This window comes from Pristiophorus japonicus, chromosome X, assembly GCF_044704955.1.
Source record: "Pristiophorus japonicus isolate sPriJap1 chromosome X, sPriJap1.hap1, whole genome shotgun sequence".
In the NCBI taxonomy this organism is placed as follows: Eukaryota; Metazoa; Chordata; class Chondrichthyes; family Pristiophoridae; genus Pristiophorus; species Pristiophorus japonicus.
Genome location: NC_092010.1, coordinates 38,071,773 through 38,087,628, shown reverse-complemented (window position 1 = coordinate 38,087,628; position 15,856 = coordinate 38,071,773). Strand labels below are relative to the sequence as shown.

Sequence of the window (15,856 nt, the reverse complement as noted above, 5' to 3'; positions counted from 1 at the left end):
TATTTCAAGAGCGAAAAGACATTCTTTAAAAAATATACCTTCCCAAAGAACGTAAATGTGTTCTAATAAAACACGTACAATTTCCACAGGAAACACAGAGCTCACGATGTTGTCACACACATGCCTGAACACAATATTGTGGAGTCTTTTTGTACCCTGTCTGCACCATAATATGCACCGCGTTATTTTAGACAGCACAATGATGCTGTGCCAATATTATTATACCAACTTTTGCGCTTTTGGGATCAAATTTCTCATTCTGCTATTTCAACAGAATGAACCTTTAACAGGTCGACCGTTCTGTTTAAGACGGGTCAATACATGTCGGTACGAAAATATCGTGCAGTGCCATTTTCAAGGCAATAGTGACTGGAGGAATTCGTAGCCGATCTATCCACTGAACGCAGAAAGCGGCTCGCCACCACCTTCTCGAGGGCAATTCGGGGTGAGCTATAAATACTGGTCTTGCCCGCGATCCCAGGAACGAATACAAGAAACTTAACACTGCCAGCCCGTACAGAACTGGTCCGTTTTGAACGGAGGATTCCCCAGTGGAAACTGTGTGTGTTGTGTGTTTTAAGAGTGAGCTTTGCTGTGTGTGTGTGTGTGTGTGAAATGTTCCGGTGGGAGGTGGACATTTGTGGGGCAGGTAAATCGGTGGAGGTATTTGATTTGCATAGAATCGTTCTCTTCCTCTCGATCCGATCTTGAAGTGGGAAACCCCACTGTAACACCGAGTCCTATATAAAGGCATGGCTTATTGTGCCTTGTATCGGACTGTGCGCGACAATCTGGTGCGCCTCAGTGCTGAGCTGTGACCTTTTTCAGTGCAAGATGAAGAGATGCTACGAGTTGCTGACGCTCAACTTGCTCCTCAGTCTGGCTGGGATCATGGGCTCAGTCCCGGGTCAGCAACCCAGCTGGACATCCTGTCGAATCTATTCCAGAAACCTCACTTCAAAGACTTTTAACTACACGGATAAACCGGTGAGTTACTGCAAAGTTAATTATCATTTAACAAGCACTCTCCCAGTTTATTTTAAGTTTTATCAACAAATAATTAGAACAATAACCAATTGCAAGGAGAAAATAAGTTTTTAACTATGTCAAATCGTTTTCACATTGGGTAACTGCAAGTAAAATATTTACATTTTAAGAATTAAATATTTTTAAATTAAGTGTTATAAAGCAAATCTATGCTGCATTTTAAAACGTTTAATTGTTTGGGCCAGGAACTAAATCTGTAAAAACGATTAAATCTTCGGAATAATCATTTGAGTGCAAATATTTTATCGTTATTATTTTTTAAGCTGACTGATTCCTTTTTGCCGTTAATTTTTCTGCAGTTATTTATTTTTAGAGCGAATATTAACGAAAATATTGGGCGCATAGGAGAGGTTCCTTCTTGAAATGTTTTGAAAATATATCAAACGAAAATCAATAGTTAAAATAGAAGCAGATCGGGGTTGTGGGTGCAGTTTGAAGAAAATAAGAAACGTCAGAGAGAGAGAGACTCTCAAAGTTTGAAAACACCGATATATATATGTGTGTGAAGGAGTCGTTCATGAGCGCCGCTCAGTCACAGCAGGGAGCTGAGGCTATGTCTGCACCCATACTCAGGAGGAGGGAGCACAGCAAATTCTTAATTATTATTATTAATAATTGTACAATAAACAGGATTTTTAAATGGGAGGATTAAGGAAAACATGTCCCTCCAATATTTGTTATGAAATTAGCTGTTTCGTATATAGGTGATAACTGTACGATTGCAAATAATTTATATTTTGGAAAATATTCTCCAGTATCAGTTTCATTGCAATTATGTGAAGAACCATAACTTTTAGTAACGTGTACTATTATTTTGTATATGAAACCTAAAGATTAATACAACGCTACAGATTAACGGATTGGAAAGTAAATAATATACACTGGGGCAACCAATTTTAAGATATGGCCCTGACTGCTAAAGGGATCAAGGGGTATTGAGAGAAAGCAGGAAAGGGGTACTGAGGGAGTGATCAGCCATGATCTTATTGAATGGTGGTGCCGAAGGGCCGAATGGCCTCCTCCTGCACCTATTTTCTATGTTTCTAAATCTTAATTCTTAAATCTTGCAATGACGGGTCCCATGGATAAATGCGACAGCAATGTGGCCCGAGCTCTGGACACAGTAGGAAACGCTCAGATTCCATCGCCAGCCTGTGCGGAGTTCGCTGATCTCAGATATTGTGGCACTGGGAGTCCCACACAGAGCAAGGAGGGTGGGGGTCAGTTCCTCCCAGCAGGAACTCGCTGATCCAGCAGCAGACCTCAGCTGAACATTGTCAGTTCAAATTAAAGCAGAACATGCTGGAAATCTCAACGGGTCAGGCAGCATCTGTGGAGAGAGAAACGGAGTTAACGGACACGTTCGTTAACTCCGTTTCTCTCTCCACAGATGCTGCCTGACCCGCTGAGATTTCCAGCATGTTCTGCTTTTATTTCAGGTTCCAGCATCAGTTAAAAGCCGCGTCCCTTTAGAAAGTTAGGGCTTAGAATCAATCTATCCCCCTGTACTATCACTCTGGGATCTGTTAGGAACAACGGATGAGGACATTCCCAATATATGGAAGTCTTCTGTGCGGGGAAGGAAAAGTACATTAAAAAAAATAACCTGCATTTTAGCTGTCTACAGCAATGTATCTTAATTCGCATTGAAATGAGTGAGAAATGGAATCCCGTTGAGAGATGTGCGCAGGATTCAAGGTGACCTCCTCACCGACTTGCAGGGGTGCTGGGGGAAGGGACAGTGGTGGCACTGACTGTTCTGGTGAATGTTTCTGCTTTCACTGGTACATAGGCACCTCCGGGCCTATACTGCCGCAAAACCAGCTCTCATGCAGGGCGTTGGTTAGGAAGATACATTCTAGAGGCCACACCTGAAATACTGCGCGCAGTTTTGGTTTCCATATTTACTAAAGGATATACTTGCTTTGGAGGCAGTTCAGAGAAGGTTCACTCGGTTGATTCTGGGGATGAGGGGGTTGACTTATGAGGAAAGGTTGAGTAGGTTGGGCCTCTACTCATTGGAATTCAGAAGAATGAGAGGTGATCTTATCGAAATGTATAAGATTATGAGGGGGCTTGACAAGGTGGATGCAGAGAGGATATTTCCACTGATGGGGGAGACTAGAACTAGGGGGCATAATCTTAGAATAAGGGGCTGCCCATTTAAAACTGAGATGAGGAGGAATTTCTTCTCTCAGAGGGTTGTAAATCTGAGGAATTCTCTGCCCCAGAGAGCTGTGGAAACTGGGTCATTGAATATATTTAAGACAGAAATAGACAGTTTCTTGAGAAGGGAATAATTTAAGACAGAAATAGACAGTTTCTTAAACGATAAGGGGATAAGGGGTTATGGGGAGCAGGCAGGGAAGTGGATCCGAGTCCATGATTAGATCAGCCATGATGGTATTAAATGGCGGAGCAGGCTCGAGGGACCTACTCCTGTTCCTATTTCTTATGTTCTTATGCTCACCCCACCTTGGGAGGTTGCGGTCGACTATTTGGATAGGGGGCTATGCAAACTAATACTACAAGTGCATAGTTTAATCATTTAAGACCCAGTTCCATTCTGTGATCACCCAGCACGCAAACACTGCAACCACTGCAGGAATAGCCCAGGCCCCGGGGTCTGTCCGCCTGCAGCCATGCAGTAGGCCGTTTTTAGCAAGCTGTCACTGCCATGGCCAGGCCAGAGGATGAACCTGGCACAGAAAGAGGATGTGGTCGGACTCCCAGCCCGAAATACCGGGGTCAGAAAGTCAGAGTTTTTTTAAACTTTTCAATTTCACAATTTCTTGCATCCTTCTCACTGGGAAAGGATTATCCCCCCTCCCCCCTGCCCAATGTGAACAGGTGTTATCCCGGGGAATGTAGAAACAACAGAATCTACAGAGTTTGCACAGAAGATGTACGTAAATCGGTCTGTGTTTAGGGTAGGATTTATTGCATCAAAATGTCTCTGCACAACAGGAAATACGATGCGTCAAATGATTGCAATGTCTGGATATCAAAAACGGCTTTGGAATTCCAGCTGATGTTGGGAATGGCAGGAGCTGGCTGGCAGATCACTGCACGGCACTTTAACCCCTGCCATGGTTGATCGGGTGGCGTCCCTTCCCGGATTCCCACATCCATCGTCCGATTGCTCTCAATCGGCTGGAGGATGGGACTGACCTGCACAGCAAGATCCCAAGGCAATCCCTGCTCTGTGCTGAGTTCTGCTGGGACAGGGATGCTACAATTGGGCCAAGGGAGAACAAAATGAGTCAGGGTGATGTGGCCCGTGCTTAGAGCTGTGGGTCGATTTAATGGTTGTGGAGCACTGCATAAAATGTCTGCTAATGGCAATTAATGAGGTTACAACAATGATATAATAATGGACAATTAATGATGTGTTAAAGCCATTAATATGATAACCAGACCGTGATTTTCTCAACAGGAGGGTTGCTTAAGAAATCTTAAACTGAATGACAGTGAAAATATCCCACGCATCGAAATCAGTGACAACTGTGATCCCCACACTCTCAGGACTGTTCCAGAGGTAAGCATTAGCGAACATGGTATGACAGTGTAGCGGCGTTATGTCGCTGGATGAATAAACCAGCAGAATGTAACATTAAATCCCACCATGGCATTTTGAGAATCTGAGCTGGTACCAGTAAAAGTAACCAGTAAAACTACCGGATTGTAGTAAAAACCCATCTGACTCACTAATGTCCTTCAGGAAATCTGCCGTCCTTACCCGGTCTGGCCTATATGTGACCCCAGTCCCACAGCAATGTGGTTGACACTTAACTGCCTTGAGAAGAGGCCGAGCAAGACACTCAGTTGTATTAAAAACTGCTTTCAACCAGGTGGCTCACCATCACCTTCTCAGGGCAATTAGGGATGGGCAATAAATGCCAGTTTTGCCAGCGACACCCACATCCCGAGAATATTTTTTTTAAACCACTGTGCACTGGGTGGTGATGGGAGATAGAAACATAGAAACATAGAAAATAGGTGCAGGAGTAGGCCATTCGGCCCTTCGAGCCTGCACCACCATTCAATAGACTTGCTTGATGGCTGATCCAATTATTTCACTTCCTGATTTAACTGCACTTTGTCCCATAATAGTTTTTAAAAAATCTATTCTGTAGGATCTTTATTTCCATTCCCCAAATGAATCCTCCCAACATTTGGCCCTCCTCCTCCTCCTGACATGCTCGGGCCCACACAGCTCGTGGAGACGGTTAATACTGTTCCTTGGTTGACACCCAGCAGGATTTCAAACCCCTTCCTTCTCCAGTGCTCGAAAGCATCTTCCTTTCCTTGGATTGTTGTGTACATTTCTCACCCTGAAACTCACCTCGAAACTCTTTGAGTGGCATTCCTTGATTTTGCTGACCTTCACCATTTCTTGGTTTGGCCACCAGAGGAGCTCTACGTGGAGGCTGAGTTTAACGTGCAAGGGGGGAAATTGACAAGACCAGCCTTGCCCCAGCAGAAATGCCTCTGTTTCCACTCTGCAGATGGCTCCATGGTACTGAAGCGTGCAGACTAAGAAACTGCCAGCTTCAATTCCCGATCTGTGCTGAGTTAGTTGATCAAAATGGTTAACTGCCCTCTGAAGTGGTCTTGATAATCACTCAGTTGTATCGAACCGCTACCAGCAGTTCAAGGAGGTGGTTCACGACCACCTTCTCAGGGCGACTAGGGATGGGCAATAAATGCTGACATTACCAGCGATGCCCACATCCCAAGAATGAATTTTTATAAATCTCAGTCAAGGTGATGGCAGGGTTCTACAATTTGCCTCGGTGCACTTGGGCTGGGAAGGGAAAACTCAACTCGGGGTCCCATTCCTCATTGTTATCCAGTGACCCTGCTGCAAAGTGCTTGGACAGACATTGAATGAAGACAGGATTGGGCACGGCTGTGATGCAGTCCACAGTCAAATAGCCTGCCAATATGCGCTGCCTAGCCTCACACACAAAGAATGGCCACTTGGGTGAGTGACCAGAGGGTTCATGGTGGCCATGAAACTGAAGCCCTGCATGATTTAGACCCTTAAGGAGAGAAGGTCCTTACAGCTTCATGGTGGTCTGGCAGCAAAACCTTTCCATCCATCACATTGCCCTGGTGCTGCCCACCTAGCAGAGGGCGGCATGATGGATGCCAGTTATGGGAATGCCCATGGATCAAAACACTGTGGACTGTAGGGACTTAAATGGGAATGTATATTATCACGGACACAGGCACAAACAATGGTATCACTAATAGTATAAATTACCCTTTGACTCTTTCAGACATGCCTGAAGAAGATTAAGGAAGGCCTATCATATTACCACAATCAGTTTCACCAGCTAGGAAATGTGAGAAAGTCAAAACACAACAGTGATATTCGGGAATTTGCACGTAATCTTTCAAAAATCATCTTGAATCTCCTTAAGTCAATCAAGGTAATATTTATTTTTACAAACTAGGAGGTTGGAGATGGGGCAGTGGTTTGCAAGGCTAGAAGGATCAAGGGTGTTTTTTTGAGGAGGGAAGTGATGACGGCAGGTTTGAAAGGGATGGGGAACAATACCTGAAGAGAGGGAACGGTTGGATGATGACGTTATGTACGAAAAATGCTTGTGCAAGGAAATAAGTGACAGTAAGGATGTCAGTCATAAGTGATTAAGTGATAATTCTAGTGGCTAGGGCAATAAACATAGGTAGAGGGATCCACTAACTGTCGCATAGAAAGATAACAGTTAATAAAGCCTGTTATTCAAAAAGGTTACGGATAGTTAGGTCAGGAAGTCTTGTTTGAGGGAAGGAGCTTTGGAGTAAACAAATACAGCTGTTTACATGAATAGTCTGTTTTCAAAGGATTCCATAATAGATACGGCAAGAGGTCTTATCTTTGATGTAGGCAAAATATAATGTATAAAGGAGCAAGGTTTTTAACAGATCTTCGGAGAGCTCGGAAGATACAGAAACCGAATAGCTGCTGTTGTATCCAGTTGAGCCGATCACTCAATCTAGACATCTATGAAGTCTGTTCTGTATACACCACCATCAAGTGTCTCGTGCTTACTCGAAACGTGTTGTTGTGAGTCAGAGGAGGAAGGAGGTTGAATGCTAACAGGAACCATTGACAAATACAATGCTTTTGTATTGATTTTTATCCTGTGACTCCCACGCACTGCCCAAACACTGAGAGCCCCTCGAGCTGGCAGAGAGGAGATACTTCATCCCTTCAATCTTGGATTGGATTTAAACCCAGGTCCCAGAGGTGAAAGGATTGTGTCGAACCCACTGCACCATCCAGCTTCCAGCTGGTTAAATCATTCATGACACTCACTGTCATGGGCCCAGGGACAGCACGGGCCAGCCCACACTACGATATGTGTGCGCACTAGGTCCGTGCAGCAGAGCTGGTCTCCAGTCGTCTTGGGTAATCCTTGCCCCTGGACCAAGACGTGGCTCTGTCAAGCCTGTGTGGTGGCTGGTGTGCAACGGCCACCACAGGTTAAAAAAATCCACGCACAGGCATCTTCCACCCTTCAGGATGTAGTTCGGGTCCTTTATTGAAACACCTTTGAACTCATCCTTTTTTGGCGTGGAAACAAGTCATCCTCGCTTCGAGGGACCGCCTATGATGATGATGATAATTCCAATTATGCAAGATATCAAGTTACCTGTACTATACAGGCAGTTTTTGCAGTCTTGTTAATGCTCAGTACTTTTATGTTTCAGAGCTCAGACAGCAGCGCAGATGACGGGCTCGCTGATGACGGGGTCGCAGACGATGGGGTCACAGACACACCCCAGATCAATGATTGGAGGCTGAACTGCACATTGTTTATAACTCTGCAGAGATTTCAATCCTTCTCATCTCTGGTGGCCCGTGTCTTTGGACATCCTTCAGGAAACCCTTCGGAGCACCATAACACAGGGGACTGTGGGGTGTAGTTGGGGGTCTGCTGGGCAAGGAGCAAAGTCCAATCCAGTAGACATGAGCCACAATCTGTTGTACCCGATTATATTTGGAAGCACCAATTTAAAAAAAAGTCAATGCCAGTTTGTGTGGATCACTGTGGCCCACTTCACAAAAAACTGCTTTAAAATGGCAGCCAGCTGGATTTTCTAAACACCACTTAACTTTATAAATCATTGTATTAGATGGGTACGGTATTGTACTTACTGGACTAACTAATCCAGTAAGATCATGAGTTCAAATCTCACCACGGCAGTTTGAGAATCTGAATTGGTTTTTTTTTAAATCTGAAAATAAAAAATCAGTATCAGTAAAAGTGATCATAAGCTGTTAGAGTCTCGTAAAAAACCAACTGGTTCACTAATGTTCTTTAGAGAAGGAAAAATGCCGGTCTATATGTGACTCCAGCCCCACATCAACTGTCCTCTGAAGTGATCTAGCGAACCACGTAATTTAAGAAGCGCCTTCTCAAGGCAACTAGGGGACAGGTAATAAATGCTGGCCCTGCCAACATCCTGTGAATGGGAAAAAAAATTAAATGCATGTGTAAAACCCTGGGTCTTGTTTTTTTTTAGAAAATGCTTCTTTTTGGTCTTTGCACTTCAAATGACAGGTGTGGGGGTGGTGGGGGGGGGGGCGGGAGGGCGGGGGGTCGTGGGGGGAGGCGGGAGGGCGTGGGGTCGTGGGGGGAGGCGGGAGGGCGGGGGGTCATGGGGAGGGGCGGGAGGGCAGGGGGTCATGGGAGGAGGCGGGAGGGCGGGGAGTCATGGGGAGGGGCGGGAGGGCGGGGGGTCATGGGGAGGCGATATCTTACGTGATAGTGGGAAAGGGGAAGAAAATCCAGATTTAAAAACATTATCCTTAATGTCTAAACTTGATCCCGCAATTCCAGAGCTGAACTTTATTGTGAGGCTGTTTTCTGAAGTTGGTTTAAGCCCTGGTTGGACAATATTAAATATCCCTTCTTAAAGTGGTATTACACCAACACCAGTGCCCATCATAACAGTCCAACAGATTTTATATTTCTAAGTCAACGGTATTTCTATAATATGGTCATTCTGGAATAGTGCTGCTTGATGATCTTGTCAGAACATTATTTGTTTTTGTCCCAATGTTATACTTACTGCTCTCTAACCTCCCCTTTAAGTTATTCATGTGATGTTGGAAGGTAATTAATCGAAAAGCTTTTTAAACAAGAAATCTGAAAGAAATTCTGCTTTGACCTCTGGGAATGTGACACTTCTCTGTGCCCTGTTCTCATAGTCACACAGCCACAAGGCCAGTGCGTTTGTCCTTTCTTCATTTAGTCAGTTTAACATATGAAATTGATCAATTTAACATATAGCAGAAGCAACTGAGTATTTTTTTAACTATTTGCTACAAAATATTCTATTTACATTTATGTATTTATACTATTTAATACCTATTTATTTCAAACTTTTATCCTGTTAGTGCTTCTAAGTTGTTATTTATGAATTACTTTAAAAGTTTGTAAAAGACAAGTTTGTAATGAACAAACTGTAATAAAGCTCACATTACACGCCATCTGCCCAGTGTCTGTTCAAGAATTGGAAGGCTCACAGTACCAACTACAATGCAGCCTGTTTCTAAGAGTGGGTTCTGTTGGGTAGAAAAAGGACAGAATGGGACTGGCTGGCACAGTGGATTAACACGTTACCCTCTCACCTCTAGGAGCTGGGTTTGAGTCCAACGCAGACTGGTGGGATGAGGATTTCCTCTGCCTGTCTCTTGAGAGTGTATCCAGAGAGCTGGGAGAGAGAGGGGGTGGAGGAAAAAACAGGAGAGACAGAAAAGAGCAAGGTAAATAAAGAAGAGCATGAGAGAAAGCAATCAGACCTAAACATAGAAACATAGAAAATAGGTGCAGGAGTAGGCCATTCAGCCCTTCGAGCCTGCACCACCATTCAATATGATCATGGCTGATCATGCAACTTCAGTACCCCATTCCTGCTTTCTCTCCATACCCCTTGATCCATTTAGCCATAAGGGCCATATCTAACTCCCTTTTGAATATATCTAACGAACTGGACTCAACAACTTTCTGTGGCAGAGAATTCCACAGGTTCACAATTCTCTGAGTGAAGAAGTCTCTCCTCATCTCGGTCCTATTTGGCTTACCCTTTATCCTTAGACTGTGATCCCTGGTTCTGGACTTCCCTAACATCGGGAACATTCTTCCTGCATCCAACCTGTCCAGTCCCGTCAGAATTTTAGAAGTTTTTATGAGATCCCCCCTCATTCTTCTAAATTCCAGTGAGTATAAGCCTAGTCGATCCAATCTCTCCTCATATGTCAGTCCTGCCATCCTGGGAATCAGTCTGGTGAACCTTCGCTGCACTCCCTCAATAGCAAGCACGTCCTTTCTCAGATTAGGAGACCAAAACTGCACACAATACTCAAGGTGTGATCTCACCAAGGCCCTGTACAGAAAGAAAGATGATATAGGAAAATAAGAAGTATATACTCTGTACTGAATAAAAGAGGAAGGAATGAAAATATGTAGATGGAAAGGCACTCCAGCGCCCCAGGCAGAGCTGGCCTGGATCTGTCCTCCAGGAGTTGTACCACAATGTCAGACTGTGGTCCCTCTGAACAGCTGAGACCAGGAGATCGAACGTGAATGCTCGGGGATGTTGGACTAGTACAAGCACATGCAATTTTAGGATTAAATCCACATGACCGCATCGTGGCTTGAATGGAAAATTATTTCTCTGATGAGATGAGTCACTTCAGGCAGGCTGCCACTTCCTCTTGTGGACAGATCAGAGTTTTACCTGCGCTGTTCCTGGAAAGAGCATTTACTAACATTGGGGTTTTCAGCCTGTGGCACACAGTCCCTCGCCACAACAACCCAGGGTTCAACATCAAAATGGATTCATCGTTAAAGAAAGAAAGGCCTTACATTTTACCTTTCACAACCTCAGGACGTCCTGAAGCGCTTTACAGTCAATGAAGCACTTTTTTTGAACGCCGAGAGCATGTAGAAACCAAGCGCAGGCAGCGGAAAGAGCGTGCAGCAAACCAGTCCCACCCACCCCTTCCCTCAACCACTGTCTGTCCCACCTGTGACAGGGACTGTGGCTCTCGTATTGGACTGTTCAGCCACCAAAGAACTCACTTCAGGGACTGCCTATGATGATAATGATGATTTTTTGAAGTGCAGTCACTGTTGTAATGTAGGAAACACGGCAGGCAATTTGCGCACAGCAAGCTCCCACAAACAGTAATGCGATAAATGACCAGGAAAATAAGTACCTGACATCTAACCTAGTTCTGGCCTTGTATAACTGGAGATTGTGACTCCTGGGCTTCAAATCACCCCTATGTCTACGCTTCTCTAAAGTGTCGAGACCGTGCTGAGTGAGCGTAGTTGCAGCCCAGGGTCCCAACACACCCTGAGAAAACGTGGGCGAGAAAATTACATCTACAACGATAGAAATAAAGGAGGAAAACTGAAGCAAAAAAAAAGTCTGCTGCAACTGAATGATCAGAAATAAAAAGTTCAACATTTGAAAATAAAAAAAAAACAAATCTCAGGAAAGGAAAGCAGGCGAAGCAGAGGTAACCCGGGACCCAGGCAGAGGCTGCTCAGCTGCAGAGCAGGTCGGGACCCACAGAGGGAGAGAAAAATGATCAGGCTGGTTACGGAGGGACAGAGACCTGGGAATCTAACTCAGCTCCCAAGCCGGGGATTAAAAATAAACCGTTCAAAATTTGCTTGCTGGAGTATATTTAAAAAAATGAACGCTCTTTACATTTAACAAGTCGAAAACACACAGAAAGAAGCACGACTGTGTATTGAAAAGAAATTGATAAGTTATTTACAAACACCCAGCAGAAAAGCAACTCTGACGTTGCCTTTGTCCACAAGAGGGAGCCGCTGAACGTCCGAGCACCAGGGCGATGAATCTCTCGGTCTGGACTTTCCCTGCCAATGATTTCGGACGGTATATTAGCAGTACAGCAGGGGAAATGGAGCGGGAAATATTGCCAAATCCCCGCTCTTACAAATTGTCCAGCCCTCCCCAGTATGGCTTGGGAAACCAGCTGATGGCCATCCCGAAGCAAGGCCAGTATGGGGTGGGGACGGGAGGGAGGTTGGGGATGGTGGTATCATTGAGCCATTGTTAGAAACATGTACTGTACTCTCTTCAGTGGGTGCATCCTCATCCCCTTAAAATCAGCTTTTTTCCAATTCATTTCTTTGGTCTTTGTCTTACTTATGTCCTCAATCTTGACTTTAAACCTTATTGCCTAGATGTTCCCCAATTAGGTGGCCTGTTGTATACCCCTATTAGCATGATCGACCCCTTCTTACCTTTTATTTCAATTCATATGGATTCTATGTCTAATCTTCTGTTAATTATGTCCCATTTTTTCTACTGCCACTGTGTTATCTCTAATTAGTACAGCAACCCCACCCCTTCTTCCTTCCCTATCCTTCCCTATTATGTTATAACCTGCAATATTTAGTTGCCAGTCCTGTTCATTATGTAGCCATGTTTCAGTTATTCCTACTACATCTGGTTCCTCCAGTTCCCTGGTTTTATTTTGGATGCTGTACAGGCAGTTTAATTCATCTTTAATAGTTGTTCCTTTCACTTTATTTTTAACATTCATTTTATACTTCTGCTTTATAACTGTATTTGTTTCCTGGCTGTTATTCTTGTTCTTTATCTTGGTCTGACCTTTACTCTATTTCTCATCTATTTCTTTTATCTTCAGACTTAAGTTATTTTCATCAGATCCCACCTGCTCCTTCCTCCAACCTTCAACCCCCAAAGTGCTTTACAACCAATGAAGTACTTTTTGAAGTGTAGTCCCTGTTGTAATGTAGGGAGACGCAGCAGCCAATTTGCGCACAGCAAGCTCCCACCAACAGCAATGTGATAATGGCCAGTTCATCTGCTTTAGTGATGTTGGTTGAGGAATAAATATTGGCCCCAAGACACCGGGGATAATTCCCTTGCTCTTCTTCAGCATAGTATTGTGGGATCCTTTATGTCCACCTGAGAGGGCTGATGGGCCTCGGTTTAACGTCTCATCCGAAAGACGGCACCCTCTCAGTACTGCCCCTCCAACAGTGCAGCACTCTCTCAGTACTGCCCCTCCCGACAGTGCGGCGCTCCCTCAGTACCGCCCCTCCGACAGTGCGAGGCTCCCTCAGTACTGCCCCTCCAACAGTGCAGCACTTCCTCAGTACTGCCCCTCCGACAGTGTGGCACTCCCTCAGTACTGCCCCTCCGACAGTGCGGCGCTCACTCAGTACTGCCCCTCCGACAGTGCAGTACGGTGCTCCCTCATGCTCCAGGTCGAATTGCTTTCAACCAACTTGGATCCTTTCTCATTTTTCCTCTATTCACCGGGCATCCTCTGACTCATGAACCATGAGCCTGAGTGGAAAATTGGAATGAGGGTCAAGTCTTCTTTAATTGACAGGAAGCATTGCTGGACTTTGTGAGACAAATAAGCGATGTGAGAGCGTGGAGAACAATTGGGAAATAACGGGTCAGAACATAGTTATATTCAATGTAAGAACAGACAAGATTAATGAAGAGTCAAAGATAAGGGAGCTAGACTGGAAAAAAAGCAACGTTGACTGAGATAAGAAGGGATCTGAGCCAAACTAACTGGGCACGAAAGTTAGCAAACAGGATCAGCAGTGGAGAATCTTCAAATGCAATGGATAGAGTACAGAAGGGATACATTCCGATTAGGCTAAAAGGGGTGCATAAAAGGATAGAGTCTGTTTTTACAAATGATGGATGCAGTGAGTATTTAGGTGTTCCAGAGGAGGATGTGGAATAGTTGTTAGAGGGAACTGTAGCAAAGGAATTGGTGCTGAAAAAATCAGCAGAACTCAAGGTGGATAAGTTGCCAGGCTTGGACAGCTGCACCCCAGACCGCTGAAGGAAGTCAGAGAGGACATAGCAGAGGCTCTGACCAGTTTTCCAATCCTCCTTAAGTATACAAGTTGTGCTGTGGGACAGGGCAGCCAATGTAACACCTCTGTTAAAGAAGGGAGAGAAGGATAAGCAAGGTAACATCCAACCAGTTAGTCTAATGTTGGTTATGAGCAAACGCTCAGAATCCAGAATTTGAGATCAAATGAGTCAGCTTTTAGAGAAGCACAGGATATTTAAGGGAAGCCAGCGTGGATTTGTTAAAGGCAAGTCATGTTTGATAAATTGATTTGAGTTTTTTTGAAGAAGTCAGTGGGGTCGACTTTGACCTTTTGTCGGCCGTCCGTTCCGGCGGTGAAGAGGCCCCCACCATTTTGAGGCCCTCGACTCATTTAAATCTGGCAGGCAAACTACCAAGTGCCAGCTCACTAGATAGAGGCTTCAAGATCGGGCCAGGGCTGAGGTCAGCAAAGTTGCAAAGGGGGGTCACGATCAGGGAGGGTGGCGGTCCCGGGATAGCAGTGGCCCAGATTATTTTGAGGGGGTACTCCTGCTCCTCTGAGACTCACAAACATAAATGAACACTTACCTTTGGCGGGCCGCTTTGGAGTGAGCACTTCGGACCAAAAATAGCAGACGAGGACCTATTTACATCATAGCACCCCGATTTCCATAGCAAAAGGGGTCTATCATCGATGGGCACTTTGGACTCCAGGCAGTGGGCTCCTTTCAACATGAAGCCGACCGTATTGCTGGTGTTAACGCGGCGGTAAGGCCACGCACCCCATTTTGAGGCCTTTACTGCCCCATTAACGTCAGGCGAAGCGAGTGAAAATCAATCTCAGCGTTTGTATGGAGAAAGGGATAGCAGTACATATAGTGTATATGGATGTTCAGAAGGTGCTCGATAAGATGACTTACAGGAAGTTTGTTACAAATCTTCAGGTGTATGGGATAAGAGGAAATGGATAGAAAGTTGGTGCTGTGCAGGAAAGAATGGGTGTTGTTCAGATTGCAGAAGGGTTGGAAGTGTTGTATCCCAGGGCCCAATGCTGGGCCCACTTTCTTAATGTATGATTTAGACTTGGGCACATGGAGCATATCGGAATTTGCTGCAAAATTAGAGGGATGAGCAGACGTGTTCGGGGGATCGGCAGACAGGCGGCAGATGCAGTTTAACGTGGAGAAATGTGAGTAATGCATTTTGGGAAGAAAAATAAGGAATGGGAGCATGTCCTCAAGTAGATAAACACTTGAAGCGGAGGAAAATGCACAGATATGGGGAGAGAGCTAGACGATGGGATTAGTCTTGGATTGTTCGAAATACAGACACAATGTGTCATAGACACATTGACACAGGCACTGGCTTTAAAAGCAATGAGCCCTCAGCAACTCCAGCAAAGGAGGCCACTGGTCAGAGCCAAATTAAGAATTCTTGGGCCCTGGGTGCTTCCTATGCCCTCTGCATTCCTAACATGCTCTCTCTCTCTCTCTCTCTCTTCTCCTCCTGCTTCACTGTCATATATTACATTGAAGCTCTCTGACACAAATCCCTCTGTACTATTCATTTTGACGCTGCTGTGCTGATAAGTCTAAACCTTCCCCTTTTGTTAAATTCACTAAGCCCAGGACTGATCTGGAGCGAAATGCTCACTTTGTGATTAGAAACATAGAAACATAGAAACATAGAAAATAGGTGCAGGAGTAGGCCATTCGGCCCTTCTAGCCTGCACCGCCATTCAATGAGTTCATGGCTGAGATTGATTTTCACTCGCTTCGCCTGACTCACATTGGACTGCACCAGTTCCTCAGTAATGACTTCAACGAGCAAAAATGGGTGTCGTCCCCAACTTCTTGCTAACGTTCATTAACCCGTTTTTGGAGGGGTAGAATTCTTCCGAGTAACTGTAAACTCTGATAA

At 44.9% G+C, this 15,856-nt stretch overlaps 1 protein-coding gene and 1 long non-coding RNA gene across 2 annotated transcripts in view; one reads left to right on the top strand and one right to left on the bottom strand.

Moving 5' to 3' along the window:
* The first annotated feature begins 834 nt into the window (after positions 1–834).
* LOC139240839 (interleukin-23 subunit alpha-like) lies at positions 835–7,986 on the top strand. Its single transcript, XM_070869321.1, has 4 exons — positions 835–987; positions 4,484–4,585; positions 6,333–6,485; positions 7,771–7,986. Exons 1-4 carry the CDS (start codon positions 835–837, stop codon positions 7,984–7,986), a joined length of 624 nt encoding a protein of 207 aa, XP_070725422.1.
* Positions 7,987–9,746: 1,760 nt separating this feature from the next.
* Positions 9,747–15,856, bottom strand: part of LOC139241009 (uncharacterized) — a 42,452-nt gene continuing 36,342 nt past the window's right edge. Inside the window, exon 3 of the long non-coding RNA XR_011588768.1 lies at positions 9,747–9,780. This is a non-coding gene — a long non-coding RNA (uncharacterized lncRNA). The remainder of the gene's footprint in view (positions 9,781–15,856) is intronic.